This window comes from Chelonia mydas, chromosome 2, assembly GCF_015237465.2.
Source record: "Chelonia mydas isolate rCheMyd1 chromosome 2, rCheMyd1.pri.v2, whole genome shotgun sequence".
In the NCBI taxonomy this organism is placed as follows: domain Eukaryota; kingdom Metazoa; phylum Chordata; order Testudines; family Cheloniidae; genus Chelonia; species Chelonia mydas.
The window spans coordinates 80,515,411-80,538,160 of NC_057850.1; the positions used below are offsets into that span (position 1 = coordinate 80,515,411).

Consider the following 22,750-nt stretch of genomic DNA (forward strand, 5'->3'; position numbering starts at 1 on the left):
GGTGGAGGAGAATGGAGGACATGCAACTGAGGGGTCCAGCTATGCCATGAGCTTTTTGGGACTCCAGCACAGCTCAGTCAATTTCAGCAGTTGAGCACGTGCAAGCCCAATGCAGAGGAAAGAACCTTGGGTAAGTGTGTCCATTTATTTTCCATTACAGTTATGGTGCTCCTAGCTTAACAGGACACAACTATTGATTTTCATTAATTTACTTGTACTAGAAGAAGTATTGGTACAACAAAGAAAAGTAGAGTTTATATGCTTTTCATTCCCCTGTAGAGTTAGGTAGGGGGACTGCGCAGAGCAGTTTGTTTATATTCACAGAGATGTCCCTTGAATCCTCTTGAGAGCTCTCAATGAAATTTTCCTGGAGGTGCTCAGCAATCCTCTCCCAAAGTTTTTTAGGGATGGCAGCCTTATTTCTTACTTCATGGTAGGATAGTTTCCCACACCAGTCGGCAACAATCTTGGAAGTCTCCATTGCAGTAAACAAGCTAGCGGTGGACAGCCCCAGGTGGCTTCGGGTTGCCAACAGCAGCTGTGCTCTTTGTGCCTTTGTGTTACCCTCAGGAGTGAGAGATCCGCTGGAATCACCACTGCCTGTGCAAAATGGTGCCAATTTTCAGTGCCATTGCCCATCACACATAGTTTCATGCAACTGAGCAATCCCTTCTTCATTTCCCTCACCCTTGGCAGGCCATACACACCATGGCTGGAGCTGAGAATGGTATTGTGCACAAGCACTCTGAACCAAAAGTGTCAGTAAGCATGTATTGCTTAAAACTTTCGGGGAGCAAGGGAAGGGAGTTCTGAATTTTAACTTTGCTTTCCATTGTGAGTATACTGACAATGGTACCTCTGTTTTGTCTGTAGCTGCTGCCATTGCAGCCTTGAGAGGTTCCTCCTCCACACGTGCATAATGCTTGAGCCAGATAAGGAAGAGAGAGAGAATTTGGGATGACGTGTTCAGCAAGATCATGCAAGCCAGTGCTGTATCAGATCATGAACAGAGGGCCTGGAGGATGAGTATGGCAGACTGTCTGTAGCAGGGATCTCAAACTCAAATCACCATGAGGGCCACATGAGGATTCGTACATTGGCCCGAGGGCTGAATCACTGAAACCTTTTCATACAACGATACAAAAGTATAGTCAAAAATGGGAAAAAAAAGAGTAATATAGCATGCTATTAAAAGTCAATTTATTAACTCTTTAAAAACTGTAATCCAAAAAGTCAGTGCTAATTTTGACAGTCATTTCATTTTTGGCCACTTAGCTGGCAGCGTTTTGCGTCAATATTAGGTTTGATAGGACTGAGACGAAACCAATCTCAGTGTTGCTTTCAAATATTCATCAGTGAGCCTTGACCTTAACACAGATTTGTTAATCTTCATGGAACAGGAAAAACTGTTCATACATATGATATATTTACTTCCAAACATTGCCATTATCCTTGCAGAAGCAGAGAATAACATGGGAAATTTTTCTTGTGAAAGAAACTGGTAGAATTCTGGAATTCCAACATCTGTATACTTCTGCTTCAAAATGGTATCACACTGAAGCTCCACTAACTCCATCTGCATTTCCTCTGCAACATTATCCATTTCCACACCCTTTGCTGTGGAAAAAAGTTGAAAATGTGGTTCAAGTGTCTTGAAATCTTTAAACTGCACATCAAACTGTTTGTGTAAGCTAGAAATGATATCTGCATATTCTTCCAAGGATTTGGGTTCAACTTTTCCTAAGGAATTGAGACTTTGACTTTGAATGACTTAACACTGATATATGTCTGTGTTATCACCTGTTTTCTACCCTGAAGCTTCAAGTTCTGTGCATTCAGGTGATAAGTTACATCTGTTAGAAAAGTAAGGTTGCAGATAAAAGTGGAATCAGCAAGCTGTGGAACCTCTTTGTTTTTCATTTTCATGAAGGAATCCATCTCCTCTCTAAGTGTAAAAGAACACTTCAAAACATTTCCACGACTCAGCCATCTAACTTGAGTGTGATACAGAAGTGCCCCATATTCGCTGTCCATACTTGCTAGAAAAGAAGTGAACTGTCTGATTCAGCCCTCGTGCATGTATAAAATTAATGGTTTTAACAACTACATCCATAACTTCCTTCATTTGTAGACTTTCACTACGCAGGGCTTCTTGGTGCAAAATGCAATGTATACTGGTGAAGCTAATTCCTGGTATATTGAGGCTGTTCAGTTTTGGTCTTCAGTAATCCAACCACACCAATGTTTTCAGAGCACCTAGATGGCGCACCGTCCATAGCCAAAGATACGAGTTTGTTCCATGGCAGCACAGCTCTTTCAATGCACGCTTCCAGTCCTTGAAATATGTCACGTCCCATTGTGGTACCCTTCAGTGGCATTAAGTCTAGCAATTCTTCAGTTATATCCCAATTGCAATCCACACCTCTAATGAACACCGCACGGTATCTGATACATCTGTACTCTCATCAAGAGCAATTGAAAATGCTTCAAAGTCTTTTTTGCCATTTGAATCAATTGTTTTTGCACATTATCTGCTAAATCAGTTATCCTGCAGGCAACTGTACTGGCAGACAACCTTATGCCTTCAAAAACTTTCTTCCTATCAGGACATAAAATTTCGCTGGCCTTCGCAAGACATTCTTTTACGAATAGGCCTTCTGTAAAAGGTTACAATGATTTAGCTATCATTTCGCGTATCACAAAACTTGCTCTTATTGAATCTTCACTAGACTTGTTAATCTCCAAAAAGAAATTTCTTTGCTTGGCAAATGCTGCTTTAAGTTGCCGAACTTTTTCCTCTTGGATTTTTCCAGTGAATGCATCATATTTTTCATGGTGCATTGTGTCGTAGTGCCGATGCACGTTATACTCCCTTGGGAATAGCAATCATTTGCTGACAAATAAGGCATTGAATTTTATCTTTTACCTCTGTGGAAAAAATATAAATTCTCCCATTTGTCTTGGAAAACTCTTTTCTTCCATGAGTGTTCTTTTTTTCGACTAAGTTATTTCCGAGCGGTTTTAATAAAATATATACACTCAGTAATGCACCTCACTCAAAGGACAAAACCCTCACTTAGTTTTAGAATTACTTCTGTTTAAGCCCCGCCCTCATTCCACCCCCTTCCACAAATCCCCGCCTCTTCTCCCCCGCCTCCCCTGAGTGCACGGCTTCCCGCTCCTCCCCTCTCCCCCGGAAAGTGCTAAGCACCGCCAAACAATTCGGTGGTGGGAAGCACCTGCAGGTAGGCAGAGGAGCGGGGAGGGGCCGGGGTGAGGGGAGCATAGCGGCCACAGGAAGTAACTCGGGGCGGGGGGATAGCGGGGAGCTTGGCGGGCTGCAACAAAGAACTCCACGGGCCGCATGTTTGAGACCCCTGGCCTATAGAGAAGGAGAGACCAGACAGGCGCCAGGCCCAGAAGTCCCAGGGAGATGCACAAAGATTTAATGGGGCTTTTTGGGCCGCAAACACAGATGCAGCACGCTCTTGCGGATCTATAGGTTCAACAATCCTGGGGTTGCTTCCTTTTGCAGTCTGTGGAGAAATGCAGTGTAGCACCTGCCTACCTGCCCTCTCTACGTTCCATGTGGCATCAGGGGCCACATCAATAATTCTACCACTCCCCACCGGGGGCCATTAAGGACAACCACAGCTTCACATACGCTGACCTGTGAGAGGCACAGTTGATGTTTATATTGCTAAAATGGACATGAATGTTCCCCTTCATTAAGCTCTGTTCCATAAACTTCTTATGGTTTTAATGTATTTGCTTTTAACTTGCACAGAATTTTTTGGAAGTGTTTTTGTTACTCTTTGTTTGGAAAATAATTCATCATTAGTTCCCAGAAAATGCTGCAGAATGGCTGGTGATACTGAAAGCACCCACCTTCTCATGATTGTATGCTTTGACACAACTCATAAGATCAGTGATAAACAGTGTAATAATCATAAATGTACAGCAAGCACCACAAAACTAGTAGGCATCTGTGTCACATTCATCGATGTGCACCACGCAATTCCTAACAGCCCCCAGACTGCAGGGCCAGATAGAACACATCACAGTGCATTACTGTGGCTTGCTGTTAAAGTGCTCTTTCAAAACCTCCATATAGCTCCACATTAAGCTCTTCTGATAGCTCCGGTGTCTGACTGTTGAAACTCAGCCAAAAGCTGCAACACCTGTGCTGTCCACTCCAGGGGAAACTTTTCCCCCTTTGCTTCACAGATGGACACAGCAGGTGGCTAGAACCATTTGGATATTTTTCTTACTGAGATCCAGACTTGTGAGTAAACAATGCCAGCACCCCTTCAATCTACCAAAAGAACATTCAGTTGTCATCCTGCATCTGCTGAGCCACCGGTAATTGAATCTTCCCTTTGTGCTGTTGAGTGGCCAGTGTACGTCTTCATGAGCCAGAGGAGCAAGGGGTAGGCTGGGTCCCCCAGGATCAGTACTGGCATTTCAACATCACTGTTCATAGTAGCAAAGTGCAAACTATTCAAGTTTATACACTAAAATATGTTTCATTTTCCTTCTTATTTTTTCATTACACTTCCTTATAATTTCCCATTTAACTGTTTTGTGACATAGGCACTTCATGAGAGAGGTGAAATGCTTTGGCCTCAAAAAATTCACAGGTTTAATTGATGAAAGTGAAGATGCTATCCATAATGAAGTTGATTAAAAACCAATGGGCTTGAAGCAGTGAAGTATAAAACTAAAAAAAACAGTTACTGGTCAATTTTAATTACTGGCTCTTACGTTACATTATAAACCTTCATGCTCCATCAAGTTTATATTCCTATCGTTTACAGTATCAATCTTTGACAAGAAAAAATCAATACTGTAAATATTATCCATGCAGCATAATGTTCAAACTTAGACTTAGCACCTTTTTTATTTTACATGTTTATTGCTACTGTTTATAATGACCAATGAAATCAGCATTTCATAATAGGAAATGGCCCCATATTTTTACTTTTTTTTTTTTTTTTTTTAATTCTTAGAAGTAAACTTCTAGAAAAAGATTACTTTTTTTATTTTTTACTTTAAAAAGGACATGTTGAGCTGCCATATGTATTGCCTGAAGCTGCAGAAGCTTCTGGGAGGAAGTTGGTGGGCAGGCTTTCCTACTTGTCAAGACATGACCCAATCAAAAAGGAGATGTACAGATTTTAAAAGAAGAATTTTATTCTGTGGAATTTAGCAAAATGATTGGGAAAACATGACTCCAAATTTCATAAATTGTTACTGCTTCAGTCAGAGGGCAAAAGTTTTGGTATTGTGTTTTTTGTTTTTTTGTTTTTTTTTTTTAAATTCTTTGTGAAGAGCCAAAGAAGAAATATTTTCTTCTCTGGACCACCTTCCTGCTTTTCTCCATTTTTCTCCCCGTTCCTTACAGCCTGCATGTTTTCTGGCTGTTTTTGCTCTCTGAGCAAAGTATTGCTCTATCTGTCTGGAGCAGCCATACCAAGGGTAATCAAGAGGGGAAGTGCCTCACCCTACGCCTAAGACAAGGGGCCCCTACCATCTCCTATAAAGGCACCAAATGCCTATTTTGCAGGTGGAGCTCCTTAACTCACAAATGGAGGATCAGGCAGAGATGCACCTTTTCAGAGAAGAGAAATTGGTAAGACATTTTTATATGTCCAATATCTAGAGAGAATTATTAAAGCCTTTCTAGGTGTGAAGACAGCCTTGTTGTAATGTGATGGCTGGTTGTCTTGAAGTTACAAAGGGACTGAAACAGTGGGTTTCAGAAGTATAAACTTCTCACATTCTTCCAAATGGGGTTTGCCTGACTTAGGGTCTTTATCCCCTCTGCAGTTGTATGAATGCAATTTGCATCAAGTCAGTGTAGGTTTGCAGGTGCCTAGAAGAATGACTTTAGATCAGGTAACCCAATTTCTGCTGCGGCTTTGTCTTGAACCACGTTGCTCTATCAGGTTGCTGAGAACTAATCTTCATGCTCCCTGTGACTGGCTCTCTCCTAAGTCTCAACAGCTCATGCTTCACTTCACCCAGCAGAGGCTTTTGGAGAAGACTAAAGGGACACTGTCAATTTAAGGAATGAGTTAAAGGGATAATGTCAGGTAAAATTTTTAAACTAATTTCAGAAACCTTTGTTTTGAAAATTTTAAAAAAAAATCTTTTGAAATGTTTTTAAAATGGAATTTCTTCTCTTCTGGTGATGTTTGAGTGTATTTCAGGGGGGCAGACTAGGCAATCTTAAGAATAATAAAACAATGTTAAGGCACTCACCTATCTTTCTTAGCTCTGGACACATGCCTCCTTCCCTGCTGTTTCAGCAATAACATTGGTCAGTATTATGCCTCAACATCCAAATTCCTCCCTGTAACCTATTGAAAAGTGCCAGGATGACTCTCGTATTGCCCGCAAGGTCCATGCACAGATCTGGGAGAAAAAAGGATCGGTTTCTTCCAGGTCTCAAGGTTTCAGTCACTCCTCAGCTCTGTGTAGGAGTTGAGTGGTGGATGCTCACCAACCAGCTCTGCCAATCTGTCCTGGGGAAAGGAGACACCATCCTGTTCCAAAACCAGAAACTGTAGCAACTCTGCGGCTGTTACTGGCAAACTGCGTATTTGGAGGGAAGAGCGGGTATGTGAATTCCCTTCAGAGCACTGCATTAGAGTAATGTCATGCTAGTACATGGGAATAGGAAGTACTGCTGAGTAACAGAAGTGAAAGAGTTTTATGTGCAAGGTACTCTCAAATGTGTAAATAAACTGAAAGCAATTTTTTCCTGTCACTTTCAGTAATAGTAATTTGTTTTTCTTATTACTATGCTATTGTCAGATAGGCAGTTCCCTCCCCTGCTGTTGTGTGAGACCCATGCAACCAAGGAAAACTATACATAGGAAATGATGGCCTATTCACGACATGCTGTCAAATGCTTAAAAAAAGGAGGAATTTTTTTTTTTTGCTCTATTCTTTCATTTGTAGTAATGTTAGGTGATAACTTGTAATAATAGGTTAAAAATAATTGGCAGATTTATTGTCTCTCAAATAGATTTAATTCCTGCTGCTGTATTGCTCCTTCTGATTTTAGCCTGCACATCCTGATTCTGTATTGCAGAGTCTATACTGTCTCACACAGCAATTTTTTGTCTGAAGCATGGTCTGCTGCAATTCTTGGATTTGGAACGGTACTTCAGTTATGCTGGCAGGCTAATATCTTTATGGGCTGTATAAGGTCATCGGATATGTTTTTTTTGAAAAATAAAATAAAAACCTTTGCCACACTCTGCAGCCTTAAAGAAGGCTTGGTGCACTTTCTAGTAGTTAATGCATTCCTCTAGTATTCATATACTAGTAGCTTTTTAAATACTTAACATCTCCATATGTATGCCCATCCACACACTTGAATACATATAATACAGTAACATCAATGAAATCCTAAAAAATTGTCTGCCAGGTACAGCAACATTCTAGTATTTCAGTCCTAGTGTAAAATGTAATTGGGCTGTATTATGTTCTTGCTTATAGAGACTGATAGAAGACCACATGCATCAGGCAAGATAGGATGAATTAAGAATACTAGCAACTTTGAGGATTTCTTTGCCATTAATATTTTAGTGACTTCCTTGTGGTGTTAATTTGTTAGTGTACCACCATTCACTTTTTGAATAAATTTTTAACTTCCCAATCATTTGAATAGGATTTCGTGTTTCACAAGGCTTGTTGCAGTACTGTTTATACATTAAATATAAGAATTGCTTTATATTTAGCTGACTTTCAAATGTACATGTCTTATCTTTTTGAAGTGTACTCCAAGCATCAAAGCAGACTTCCCCCTCACCTATCCTACCCTGAGCATCGGGGACATGTTCTCCATCCTCGAGATAGCAAAAATTAGGTTCGGTTCAAGTGGGGTCGTAAGGTAATCACATGCATCCTTCCTCCTGAACTGCCTTTTTTCCTTCCTTGTGTGTAAATAGTTGAAATTCAGCACGCTCCTGTGGCCAAAAGGGCAGTTTCTTCTGAACTAAACCTTTTTAAAGGAGGCCTGGAGATAAGGGACAAAATGCATCAGTCTCAACTTTCACACCCTTGGAACCCAAGTCTCTCCCTGATGCTCCAGCCCAAAGCCAACACATGGAGCAGCGTTTGTTTCCTTTTCTTCCTTTGAAGAATTCTTCCTTTTTCCCCTCTATTACATGCCATAGGAATGTAAGAACTGCCATGCTGAGGATAGACCAATGGATCTTCAGGTCCCAGTTTCCTGCTTTCAACAATGGTCCACACATATGCCTTCAAAGAGAGGCTTAAAAATCTTATTATGCACCTCACTAGCACAGTGATGTACCTTGTCATGTTATCTCCTTCCCCTCTCCTATTGTCTTTCTCCAGTACTCTTGTGTGTATTGTGAGCTACAGAGTGAAACTTGTGAAAAATTACTAGAATTAATAGAGCATGGTTATAGTGGGTAACTTACAGGGTATACTAAGATGTGTCTTTTCCTTAGAAAAGAAACTATATTCTTTAAGTTCAGACTTTACTAGTAGATTTGCTTGAAGTTACTACCATTTCTCTGATAGTTGATCTAATTCTCTTCAGACCAGTTAAACCAAATATTGTTCAAAGTTGAAGAGGGAGTGGGAAACAGGCTGAAAAAATCCAGTCATACTGCAAAAAGACCTTCCCAGTAATATAGTGTAAAAAGTCTATAAATATATCTGCTTTTTTAAAAGATGAAATTAAATTCACAGTAAATATTCCTGCAATATTATATTTTGAGATTAACACACACATCACTAAAAATTTTCCCTCAAAAATTTTCCCTTTTACTTATGTAGTATTGTTTACTATATACTGTGGTAATTGGATTCCATATTGTGTGTAATGTCTACCTAGCTAAACTCCATTTTTAAGCTTGTGTGTTTTATAATCCATTACCTTTCTCATACACACTTTAAACAAAGTCCAAATACAGGTTTTGATTCTTTTTAAACCAAAACTTATATATATTAGCCAAAGATAAGTTTCCAACCTTATCAATATATACATCTGTTCTTTGGAACAGCCTTCGTCCATGTGAATTACTTAGTTCGAATAAACAAAGACCCTGTACTTAAGGTCTTATTCCCTGTTAGGCATTAATTGTGTTGATTCCTAGTTCTTTGTACTCTTCATAATGAATAATACTTGTTTTAATCAGCAAATTGCAAAACAAATACTGAATTGTCTGTGTGCGAAATGAATTTTGTAATAGATTACAAAATAGTAATAAGATTAAATGTCAGAACAAAATTACTGAGTGTTCCTTTTTATATGGGACTTTTTTACAGTATTAGGGAAAACAAGACAATACAAAGCATGATAAACTTAAGAATCTTTAGATTTCTGGGCAAGGGGTATATTCTTAACTGGTGCATATGATTTGTTATATATAAAATGCGACTTATACCCCTAAAACTTTGGGAGAAGGGAAGAGGAAGGGAAATGGAAAAACACAGTACCAGATAATTTATCACTGTAGAAATTTGAAATACAATGCCAAGACATAACGTGTACTACTGTTCCTCTAATGCTTATTTCCATAACCGTTAGGCGTTTTGTTGTGTGTTGTGGTGTGTGTTGGTGGGTTTTTTTTTTTTTTTTATGGTAGTGCCTACAGTTTGCTAGATGCTTTCCAGGCACTCAGGACATGATGGTCCATGCTCAAGAAGCTCGCTATCTAAGGTCAGACAGGAGTTAAAGCATAGGGAACAACAGAGTAATTATTATTATTATTATTTATTATTATTTTTAATGATAGCTAAACTCTCTGTAGGCAGCAAAGTAGGTAAAGAGGTCATTGTCTTAATTTTTTTTTTTTTTTTTTTTTTTTTTTGAAAGAAAAGGTGAGCAGTCAATGTTTCTTCATGTGGTCCTGCTACTGTGTCTTAACTCTAACCTAGAAGAGCTACAATTAATACTTTGGGGGGGGGAGAAGTTGTCTTAATGTGTCTTTAGTCTATGGCCTCTGCTGTAACTCTGCTTGTGTGCTGGCCATTGGAGAGTAGACTTCCGGTCATTATATATTTAGTATACTACTTTTTTTCCTTCTTCCCCACTTCCTTTTAGCCTCAGGGCAGAATATACATGTGCTTATGTTTGTGAATTACATATCTAGCTATGAAACATTTCTGCTGTTAACTGTATATAGAGCAATATATATAATTTTTTTTTAAATAGGATGCAGGACAGAAAAGATTTGGCGCTATTTCCTGTAATATTTGTGGAATGCTTTACACGGCATCAAATCCAGAGGATGAAACTCAACATCTGCTCTTCCACAACCAATTCATAAGTGCTGTAAAATATGTGGTAAGAGAACTTCGTCTTTTTAAACAGTAATAAGCTTTGTTTTCCTTGCTGTACATCAAATGCAATTCAGATTACTTTTAATAAACTCTTAAAATATCACAGTAAATGATAAATTCATCTGTGGTAAACATTATTTTTGTTAAGGGAGCCTCGCTCATGGTAAAAAGTCACCTATAAAAATTGATTATCATGATAGCAACGTTCCCGTTCAGTTTTATCCCTTCCTTGTATTTCTGTATTGTTCTGTAGGGAAAATAAAGTCATTTATCACTATTTTTAAAGTTTTGTTAAATTTAGCTTTTGGTATAATTGGTATTGCTAAAACATTTGGCATAAGAACTAGTTGGGGAGATCATTGTCTTTAGAATGCCATCCAGATGACTTCTAATTCACTTTTTTTATATTGGCTATGTTAAATTAATATCAGTGATTCAGAGTTGGAATATCTTGGAACTTTGAGCATAGCATTACAGTGTATTAAAACTTTAGAGAATAGACTACTATTTTTAACAGGATAATTAAAATTATAACTGCACATTTCATACTCTACTTACGCATAATAGGTATGGTTGAGTCAACTCAAGTTTAAAACACAAGCTTGAAGTGTTGTACAATTTCAGATAAGTATTTTGTAAAATCAGCTACTTTCAAAACTTGTTCAAGTGTCTGAAATCCAGAACAGAATCTATAAAGTCTGTTTTTTGTTCTTTTCTTTTTTTGTTTTTTAATCACGCATGTTACCTTCAGTACTCTACACGCAAGTAGATAAGACCTCCAGGATAATTGAACTGAGGCCACCAATTCATTTCATATAGGTACCAAACAGCAATTAGACTACTATTAAATCCTGATCTGAGTTTGAATCAGTGGTCTAAAAAAGATCCATTACTAATACTTTGAAACCATCTAGTCACTTTAAACAATTATCGCCAAATATTGAGGACTTGTTTCATTCTTTTCTTAGTTGTCTGACTGAATCCCAAACATCTTAAATCTTTTTCTGAAAAGCATTAGGCAAATTGAAGGGGATGGATAGGTAGAGACTGTGATAGAAGGTAACCTAATACCTGTTTTCCTACTTATTCCAATTTGTCCATAGTAAATCCATCAATTAGTCATCTTAAAGAATTTTTGGGTCTCGGATGTTTCCCAGGATTCTTTGTCTTGTCTGGTGTAGTAGTGTAGATACTGTAGCAAACAGCACAAAGGCTGCTGAGGCACATCTGGTTTTGAAATGCTTTGATTGCCTTGGTGGAAGAGCATTTTTATGGACAAATGGAAACAGGTGTGGGAATGAAACTGATATAAGAATAAATGAGGAAAGATTAAATTAAATCCTTTGAACAGCAGTTTATAGACTAGTCCTGTAGCCATTCACAGCCGCTAGCGCATTGGTGATGTATAGCTTCAGGTGGTATTGGGGGACTTGGTACGAATTTCTGAGGAAGTGAACAAATAATTTAAAATGCTTTAAGAATTATGAGAGTTGGAACAGCTGATATACCTTCCTTTCCTTGCTATCACAGATGTCTCTAGGATAAGACTGGTATGCATGTAAGTGGTTTTTAAGGGAGTTTCTTCTCCCTTTCAGTCTGGAATAACTTTGTAGTTTACAATGAAAAAGTTCAAAAGCTACAGTTTATTTAAAAAAAAATGAAAAGAAAAGGGCTAGAATTTTTAAATAAGGTGCAGACAAGGTGTTTAGAAAGGTGGCTTATGGCTGTGAAAAAGCTTTACATAAATTGCACCCAAGCATGCTATTTTTGCCTGCACCTCCTAGTGAGTGAGAACAACCTCTTATCTCTCTGAAACTGAGAGACTCCGGTTGTGGTTCCTCAAGTCATTTCTAAAGATGAATGTAGAATAACAGATACTATGGAAACTGGGATGATGATTTTATGTAATACATTAACATAAAATAGAGTTGAAAACAAGGGAAATAGTTTTGTGAATGTCTGACATTTCCTCCCTTATTTTTAGTTGAAAAATGCTTAACCAAATCTATAGTTGGCCAAACAATGGGAAATTTAATTTAGAACTGAATGAATACATACTCTTCATTGTAGTTGTTATAACCCACACTTGCATTTTACTGGCCATTCTATTTCCTCTCTTCCAGGCTTCATATGGGCTTGGTGTTCTGGGTAGATTCAGTATACTATAATGATGGCTGTGATAGAAACATCTATAAAGGTGTCTTGAAAGGACTTTTTTCAAAATTGGCCTTTTTGCCTTTTTTATTCTGCTTTGATGTCTAAAGAAAGCCTGAAATGTTGACTTTTCTGATTCTAGAAATATCAGAAAAGTCAACTTTTGCTCATCTTAGTTTTTCTAGATAACTTCTGGAGAGAGTGACAACTCAGGGTATATATTGTCAACTGCTGCATGTTAATGTAAGTTGACGGCATTGAAACTAACTTTCTCCAAAAGTTAATCATTTAAATTAAATAGGCAGTAACAAAATCAGAGTTTTAAACATTGATTAAAGATCTCTTCCCCCTTTAAATTGCTAATCTTTCACTCTCTTGAAAACCGTGATGTCATTTCATTAGTTCTTCAGTCATTTTGCACATGATCCTTTAGCAGTGTTATCCTTGCTCATGTTGGAGCCTGATTTTACTTTTAAGGGTAGTTTCTCAAGACACCTTCCTCCATTCCTCCACTGCGCAGATCCTTCACCCTGTGATGACTCAGTGGGAGACATGAGAAAATTTGTCAGGCTGATTGTTAGGGAGAGAAGTAAAGCTACACTTTCTCTCTTCCTTCCCTATCTGCCGTGGGATGATACTGAACATCTCTCTCAATAAAATCTCAAACAGATAGGAAAGAAAAAATGTGCAAACTCACATGCTAGCACCTGCTGCTACCATGACCTGACCATGAAAGTAGACAGTCTCTTTTTTTTTTTTTAAAGAAAATTTTGTCTTCCATGTACTTTTGGCCAATCAGCAGATGAATAAGAGAATAAATTAAGCCCCTTGCTATCATCAACTAAACTCTGAAACATGATTCTTCTCCTAAAATTGCTTCCTGGCTGCTGTTCATCTAGTTTCCTTTGACAGATCTATCCTATTCAGGACACAGTGTACAATTCCCAAGAGTACTTTAAAATTGGTCAGAACAGGCCACATGACCTACCACATGGCCACAGATGTCCTCTTATTTCCCCATGTGGTGGCTGGTTCCTTTTTATGATTAAAGATTTTTTAAAAAATTTTATTATAGAACCTCTTCTTGCAGTTAACTGAGACCATTTTCATTCTGATGCTTTCTTTAGTTTGTATGAAAACTTGTCCTCATGAAAAGAATCTAAACTATGTTCAAAGCAAATATTTTAGTCCATCTCAAGCCTATTTGAAGAGGCAAATACCATGATGAAACACTCTCTCCCAGAAGCTTGTCCTGTGTGCCTGCACACATGCACACACTTGGTCGCTCACTCATGTATTTTTTTTCGCCTCTATCTTCCGAAGGAGTTAGGCCAAGATTTGACCAAAATTACCAGATTTCTCCTAGTTACAGGGCTAATTCTACTAGCCAGATTGGAAAAAGGGAGAGGGAAAGCAAACAACAAGGTCCACGTAATAGTCTTGATGAGAAATCCACCCCTGATAAGAAAGGCAAGGTGCTGGAAGCCAGTCTCTGATGCCTGTTTACAGTCTCCATCTTTGTATCAGCCCCCTGTTAATTGTCTAATATGGTGGTTCTCAACTTTATTTTTCCATCTAACAGTATGGGGAGGGCAGTATCTCAAGACACCTGCTTCCACTCCACCACCACTCACAAGTTTTACCCTGTGATGTCTCACTGTGAGATATTAGAAAATTTGTTAGATTGATAACCTCTTGAGAATCCAGGATCTAATACATTGGGAGAACCAAAAGCTGCACGACTCACAGAAGGAGAAAGAAGGTCTCGCTTCTGCTTTCCCACCCTAACGCTTTCTGCCTATTGTTGGGGCAGGAGGTGTCTTTGCTGCTCTAAGCCTCATGGCCTTTTGACTGCTGCAAAAGGTGGTTTGTCTGTTCATCTATCCTCCGTAGGTCAGTCCCTCTTTATTTTTTGTGTGGTGTATGGTTTTTTGTTTTTTGTTTTTTTTTAATTTTATTTAAGGGTCATCCTCCCCTGTGACTTAACTCCATTGCTACTGTTCATAGTTTCTCAAGTAGTAGCAGAGGGATATTTTTTTTTTTTCCCAGTTTCATGGCTGCCTTCAAGGTTCTGAATAACAGCTGTGACGCTGATTAGTATCTTGCCAATTTCACTTGGCTACTACTTGGAGAAAACCGAACAGTAGAGACAGCGGTACCATTTGTCTGCAGAGTAAAGAAGCTAACATTGCTTTGGTTCATATTTTAAAGATTGTTTTTGCACCCAGAAGTGCTGAAAGTATTTTTCCAGGAGACCCTGAATTCTGTAAATATTGATGGCTTTAGGTGCATTCTCTCTCCAGTTCCCAAGGAAGGCTTTTACTCACTACTGGCATATGGATTTTTCAAGTCCAGGTTAAATGTTATTTTATGCAAGACAAGAATACTTGCTTTTTGTCTTAAATATAACTCTTTCATTTCAAAAGGCAAATATGAAGTTTTTTGTTGTCGTCATTGACACAACTTTCATTTTAATGAGGTAAACCAAACATTTACTTTTTTTTTTTTAGTTCCTTTCAACTCTGTGTCGTCTTGACTTTTAGGAAGAGATTTAAGTCTTGTGTATTCTCCAAAGACTTCACAACTTTAGAATAATATTGATCCAAGTTCCAGTTATTGTGTTCAAAATTACTGATTATTATAGGCAATGCTACTAGCCCCTGTTGTTATAAAGCCCTGTTTTCAGTTGCTTTTAACTTGCCAAACTAACAAACTGGGCTGAAATTTTCCAGGCTGGGTGTCTGCCTCAGACTGAAAATTTTTTGGAGAGCTTCAGCCAAAATGGTTCAGCAATTTCTGAGAACAAGGCTAGGGAAAAATAAGTTGTTTTGCCCATGCTAAATTCTAATGACCTTTTCTTCGAAAAGCTCTAGTGCCACTATTCTTTGAATATAGATTCAGAATTTGGCACAGTGTGTGGCCTTTGTGTGAGGGTGTACTTTTTGCCATCCCCATGAAAATCTGCCCAAACTTGCCAAGTTATAAGCGTTTGAAAAATGGCAGCACACACATGCTCACTATGAGGTTCCTTAAATTTTAGTAGCTAAATTCTCAGGAGTCTGTCAGCACTGGTTTTTGTGTTCAAGCACTGAGCAGTCTTTTCCCTGTAGCTCTAGGCTACTCGAGGCTGTGCTGGCTCTGGGTCCAGGTACCTGAACTGAGACATGTTCTCCTGTGGTCTCAGTGATACTCCCTCCTCCCCCAACTTGACCCAGGCAGCGTGGAGGAGGAAACTGCCTGATGCAAAAGCACAGTGGCCAAGAGCTGGGCTGTGGGAAAGGCGGAGGTAGTAGATTTGGGGGGGGGGGAAAGAGTGTTGTTTTTTTTTTTTTTTTTTTGAGGAGAGGGAAACAGGGATGATGAATTGGGAGTGGGAGACAGGAACAGGAAGCCAGGTGAGGAGACTGAGAACCAGTGGAAGGGGATACAGAGGTGACAGAGCCAGGGTATGGAGGGGAGAACTGGTACTGTCTGGACAAAGACTGGGACAAGGAACCAAGTGTGGTGGTGGGATACTGGGCACTGAGAGGCAGTAGGGATGGGAAATGTGGGCAGGAAGTAGGGAAGTGACTGGCTGTGGAGCTGCAACGTAGGAAACCGAGACTTCAAGTGCAGGGGGGGAGGCTTGGTCTTGGGCATGGAGTTTGGAGGGGTGAACCTAGGATGTGCTGGGTACTGGGATGAGAAGTCTGAGGAATGAAGACTAGAATTATAGAGGTCTCAGTTCCATTCTCCTCACAAGGAGCCATGGATGGGGGAAGACAAGACTGGAATGGGGACTGGGTAGCTAAGATGATAGAGGAGTCTGCTCCCACTAAAGCACAGAGTCTGGACTGGAACTCTGGATTCTAGAGACTTACCATTCTTCTGCTGTCAATATATATCTGTGAAACCCACTTGTAAAGTGTCTCTTGCAGTGCTTGTCAACATAGAGGATGTCAACATACTACTGCTATCAGTTACTCCGTTAGCTCAAGTGGCACAGGTCTGTGTGATGAATTTAAAGGTTCCGGCTCTCTCAATGATCAGTGGAGATGTTGATATGCCACAGGATGGAATTTCTGGTTTCTTTCTTTCTTTCTTTGAGTTTTCTTAAACTAGGAAATTACACACGCGTGCGCACACGCACACACACTCTTCTGTGTTTAAAATAACATTATTAAAGTAGCGAAGTCAAGCACTCAGAAGTTAGGAGATGGCAGAATTAAAGTTGCACAGACAACCTGAATTCAGTGCTCTGTGATACCATCTCTAATTACATGATCACAATACTTTTTCACATGAAGTCCATCTCTAGTTGCAGTAGGACTATGACTCAGGCATGACTGTGTAGGGAGAAAGTGTCTTGGATCACGTCTAGTCTGAATAGTAAGTGTAAATCACTGTTTACTGCTGGGAATATATCTTAGAATCCATGCTCATAATTCTTAGGGTAACCAGACCCCAAGGACAAGACTTAAGACTATTTTTAATGGCTATTGGCTTAAAGCATTTTTAATACCTCTTTTGGAATTTGGGAATTTAATAGGATATTGGTACTGAAGATAAAAATGAACATTTATCTTCATAAGATGGAGGTAAACAGCAGACTTAAGTTTTCTCTTAACCATACTGAATCCTTGAGTATGAGGATAGACACTCAGCGGAGAATAAGACTTGCTGATATTTCAAATAGGATAGCTCATGCTATTTGATATCACCTTTCTTTTACTGTTCTAAAAATGTCTTAATTTTATTTTAACCTCTGATAATACTGTGTACTTATCATTCTTGGATGAAGGGTGATGAAGTATTCCACAATCAAAATCTCAACATCCCTTAAGAGGTAACACCTCATTTTACAGGTGAGGGTATGAAGGCAAAGAGAAGTTGTGACTTGGCCACGGTCACTCAAGCAGTGGCAGAGCTGGAAATAGAAATCCAGGTCACCTTATTTCAGTTCTGAACTCTAAGCAATAGACCCTGTTACTTTGCCATCTTCACAAACTGTCAAAGATGCAACGTACAAAGGTTCACTGTTAGAATTTAATTTCAGAAAGACATTCCTGTTAAAGGCATAATCAAGAAAAGAACTTGTGAAGTTCCTTACCAGAAATGAACAGTATCGAGTGACTTCTTTCATCCATAACTAAATATTTTCAAGAAGAATCTGAGTACATCATCTGCTTTTCAGGGCAAATTTTTTTGGGAACCTATTTTTGTAGACAAGTCAAGATCATGTGCATGATCACTTTACAAAGACATCATAGTAGAGGCTCAACGTAAATGTATACCCCAAATTAAAAAACACAGTAAAAGAACTAAAAAAGAGCCACCGTGGCTTAACAACCATGTAAAAGAAGCAGTGAGAAATAAAAAGGCATCTTTGAAAAAGTGGAAGTTTAATCCTAGTGAGGTAAATAGAAAGCAGCATAAACACTGCCAAATTAAATGTAAAAATGTAATAAGAAAAGCCAAGAAGGAGTTTGAAGAACAGCTAGCCAAAAACTCAAAAGGTAATAACAAAATGTTTTTTAAGTACATCAGAAGCAGGAAGCTTGCTAAACAACCAGTCGGGCCCCTGGATGATCACGATACAAAAGGAGCACTTAAAGATGATAAAGTCATCTCAGAGAATCTAAATGAATTCTTTGCTTCAGTCTTCACAGCTGAGGATGTTAGGGAGATTCCCAAACCTGAGCCATCTTCTGTAGGTGACAAATCTGAGGAACTGTCACAGATTGAAGTGTCACTAGAGGAGGTTTAGGAATTAATTGAGAAACTTAACAGTAACAAGTCACAGGGACCAGAGGGCATTCACCCAAGAGTACTGAAAGAACTCAAATGTGAAATTGCGGAGCTATTAACTATGGTTTGTAACCTGTCCTTTAAATCAGCTACTGTACCCAATAACTGGAAGATAGCTAATGTAACGCCAATATTTAAGAAGGGCTCTAGAGGTGATCCTGGCAATTACAGAGTGGTAAGTCTAACATCAGTACCGGGCAAATTCCTTGAAACCATAGGAAAGAATAAAATTGTCAGACACGTAGAAGAACATAAATTGTTGCACAAAAGTCAACATGGCTTCTGTAAAGGGAGATCATGTCTTGCTAATCTATTAGAGCTCTTTGAGGGGGTCAACAAACATGTGGACAAGGGGGATCCAGTAGACATAGTGTACTTAGATTTCCTGAAAGCCTTTGACAAGGTCCCTCACCAAAGGCTCTTAGGTAAATTAAGTTGTCATGGGATAAGAGGGAAGATCCTTTCATGGATTGAGAACTGGTTAAAAGACAGGGAACAAAGGGTAGAAATAAATAGTAAATTTTCAGAATGGAGAGGGGTAACTAGTGGTGTTCCCCAAGGGTAAGTCCTAGGGCCAATCCTATTCAACTTATTCATAAATGATCTTGAGAAAGGGGTAAACAGTGAGGTGGCAAAGCTTGCAGATGATACTAAACTGCTCAACATAGTTAAGACCAAAGCAGACTGTGAAAAACTTCAAAAAGATCTCACCAAACTAAGTGATTGGGCAACAAAATGGCAAATGAAATGTAATGTAGATAAATGTAAAGCAATGTACATTGGAAAAAATAACCCCAACTACAATATTCATGGTAAATAGGCCCAACGGCCTGTGATGGGATGTTAGATGGGGTGGGATCTGAGTTACTACAGAGAATTCTTTCCTGGGTATCGGGCTGGTGAATCTTGCCCATATGCTCATAACGATCACCACATTTTGGGTTGGGAAGGAATTTTCCTCCAGGGCAGATTGGAAGGGGCCCTGGAGGTTTTTTGCCTTCCTTTGTAGCATGGGGCACGGGTCACTTGCTGGAGGATTCTCTGCTCCTTGAAGTCTTTGAACCATGATTTGAGGACTTCAGTAGCTCAGACATAGGTGAGAGGTTTTTCGCAGGAGTGGGTGGGTGAGATTCTGTGGCCTGCGTTGTGCAGGAGGTCAGACTAGATGATCATAATGGTCCCTTTTGACCTTAATATCTATGAATCTATACATACAATATGATAGGGGCTAATTTAGCTACAACTAATCAGGAGAAAGATCTTGGAGTTATCGTTGATAGTTCTCTGAAGATGTCCACACTGTGTGCAGGGGCAGTCAAAAAAGCAAACGGGATGTTCGGAATCATTGGAAAAAGGGATAGAGAGTAAGATGGAGAATGTCTTACCTTATATAAATCCATGGTACGCCCACATCTTGAATACTGCATACAGATGAGGTCCCTCAAATCTAAAAAGATATACTGGCATTAGAAAAGGTTCAGGAAAGGGCAACTAAAATGATTAGGGGGTTGGAACGGGTCCCATATGAGGAGAGATTAAAGAGGCTAGGGCTTTTCAGCTTGGAGAAGAGGAGACTAAGGGGAGATATGATAGAGGTATATAAAATCAGAGTGGTGTGGAGAAAGTGAATAAGGAAGTTATTTACTTGTTCCTATAATATAAGAAGTAGGGGCCACTAAATGAAGTTAATGGGCAGCAGATTTAAAACAAATAAAAGGAAGTTCTTCACTCAGCGCACAGTCAGCCTGTGGAACTCCTTGGAGGAGGAGGAGGTTGTGAAGGGTAGGACTATAACAGGGTTTAAAAGAAAACTGGATAAATTCATGGAGGTTAAGTCCATTAATGGCTATTACCCAAGATGGGTAAGGAATGGTGTCCCTAGCCTCTGGTTTGTCAGAGGGTAGAGATGGATGGCAGGAGAGAGATCACTTGATCATTACCTGTTAGGTTCACTCCCTCTGGTATTGGCCACTGTTGGTAGACAGGATACTGGGCTGGATGGACCTTTGGTCTGATCCAGTATGGCCATTCTTACATGGCACAAACAAACAATTTTTGGAATCTTACTGCATTTTTAAGTTTATACGAACTTGGGAAACTTGGGAAATTCAGAGTTAATGCATTCTACTGTGTTCTTAGCTTACGTGCTTTAAAGGCAAGCCTATATTAGAGAATTTTGGCATTGCAGACTGTGACGGGTTTCCCCCAAGATGCCACCTGGTACTAGGGTACCACTGAGCCCACCTGGCCCACCAACCTGGGCTCCCTTCACTGTTCTGCTGTGACAGGCCCTCAAGCTCCCTCTAGCACACATACAGGTAGGGACCCACCCAGCTGCAGCTACATACAGATGCTGAGATCAGCTTTGTGGGAAGGCTTCAGCTAAGGAACTGCCCAGCTACTCAAATGCACACCTCTCTTTGGAGGGTAAACCCAAAATTATACCGTCTTGTGCTGCACGGAGGAACTGTACAAAATAAGCTCATTCGTCCCCTCCTTCAATGTGGAGAGGAATATACACAGTTTTTTGCTCCAAGTTATGACTTCCACATACATTTGTTTTTGCCTTGTCTAAAACCAGTGTATTAACTACAAAAGATAGATTTTAAGAAATTAAAAGGGATAACAAACAGATCAAAGCAGATTACCTAGCAAATAAACAAAAATGCAATCTAAGCTTAATATATTAAGAGATTGGATATGAGTAGCAATTTCTCACCCTAAAAGATGACTTAAGCTGGTTGTAGAGATTTTTTAATGGGTCAGCTGCCCTTGCTTGCAGCTTAAAAGGTATTCCTTTCACAGGCTAGAAACCCCTCTAGCCTGGCTCTAGCAATCCCTCCCCCCCAGTTCAGTCCTTGTTCCTCAGGTGTTTCCAAGAGTCTCTTTAGGGTGGGGGGTTAGTGAAGAACCTCGATGATGTCACTCCCCTGCCTTAAATAGCTTTTGCATAGGGCGGGAATCCTTTGTGTCCAAGCTTGGTTCCCATGCGTGGTCAGTGGAAAAGCACTGGTATTCCAAGATGGAGTCTAGTACCAGGTGACTTGGTCACATGTCCCTGTAGGGTCACAGCAGCCATGACTCAGAGGCTGTTTGTAGTGTTCTCAGGAAGGCTCCCTGGTGGGAGATTAGATTCTTCTAAGAGCTATTGTTCTCCCTACTGGCCCTTCCCAGCCAGCCATCTAGACAGACAACCTTTTCCCCAGGTGTAAACACATTTGTAATAGAGGCATAGAAAGTTATCCTAACTTCAGATACCAAAATGATACATGCATACAAGTAGGATAATCCTATTCAGTAAATCATAACCTTTTCAGTGATATCTCACATGCCTCTATCTTGCACAAAATACATCACACCTATGGCATACTCATATAATATTGTGAAGTATATAGGGCGTAATGCCACAGTAGACACTTGCTATGCTGGTAACGCCATTCATGTTGTGACCGGAGTCCCAGGGGGGCCAACTGAGATTGCTCAATAAGGGTGAACTGCAAAGAACGGGGCAGACAATCCCCAAAACTGGTGGATAATCCAATATTTAGATTTACCAAACCAGCACAAAACAGCTTCTGTAATACCCCACTGGTTACCCAGAAGCCAACAACACAGTTCCCTTAAAGTAACCCAGCCTCATGCCTCCACCCAGACACGCAAGTCAAATATGATGAGGATTACTGAAAATCTTATTCATCATATAAAAAAGTTCTTCTAGTCCCAAAGGATCGGACACATTACCTCCCAGGTTAATGAATATTCCAGGTCATACCCAAATATTCACTGACAACCAATTTTTATTAACTAAACTAAAATTTATTAGAAAAGAGAGTATTGGTTAAAAGATCAGTGTACATACAGGCATGAGTACAATTCTTGAGGTTCAAAGTCATAGCAGAAATGGTGAGCTTTGTAGATGCAAAGAGTTCTTTCAGAATTAGTCCATAGGTTATAGTGCGATGTTTATATTCAGGGTGGTCCAGTCAGGACTGGGATCTCAGCCTTGTAGCTTATGCTTCCCCTTCATGAAGCCTCAAGCGGATCTGAGATAGAAAGGATTAGGAGCCAAGCCCTTTTTATACAGTTGACAGGTTGGAGTACTTCGGCGAACAATAGGCAATTATGGAGGCTTATTTCCTAAGCACCACCAGTAATTAGTTACACAAGTTAACATAGGGCAATTTATCCATCAGGCAGTCTATCACAAACTTCAAAAAGACATATAGACGATGACATTATTGCACCCAAGATTCATCTTAATATTTATTCTCTTTTGATCTCTGAATTAATAGCTATAGTGACAGACAGGAACGGTCTGTTTACTTGTATCTGGTTTAATGTTAACCATGTAAACACACACAATTAGTATTACCTCTAATTCTGTAACAATACAGGTTTTCACTTCAAAGTTCTAGCCTATCTAGCATAGAATGGCCCTAATGACCACTTGCATACTTTCTAACATCTCTAAAGGTTGGCT

The 22,750-nt window shown here is 39.5% G+C and overlaps 1 protein-coding gene across 17 annotated transcripts in view; it reads left to right on the plus strand.

The window, feature by feature from the left end:
• ESCO1 (establishment of sister chromatid cohesion N-acetyltransferase 1) overlaps nucleotides 1-22,750 on the plus strand; it is a 67,298-nt gene that overhangs the window by 24,446 nt on the left and 20,102 nt on the right. For 9 of the 17 annotated variants that reach the window (XR_005224358.2, XR_005224356.1, XR_005224357.1 and 6 more), the window contains 2 exons: nucleotides 5,567-5,632; nucleotides 10,202-10,333. Coding sequence is in view for 9 of the 17 variants with exons in the window: in XM_027819391.3 (XP_027675192.1) it covers nucleotides 5,567-5,632; nucleotides 10,202-10,333 (198 nt within the window). In the remaining 8 variants the exon portion in view is untranslated. Of the gene's footprint in view, nucleotides 1-5,566; nucleotides 5,633-7,787; nucleotides 7,904-10,201; nucleotides 10,334-22,750 lie in introns of all 17 variants that reach the window. The other 8 variants (XR_006288572.1, XM_027819393.3, XM_043539780.1 and 5 more) reach the window with 3 other exon arrangements.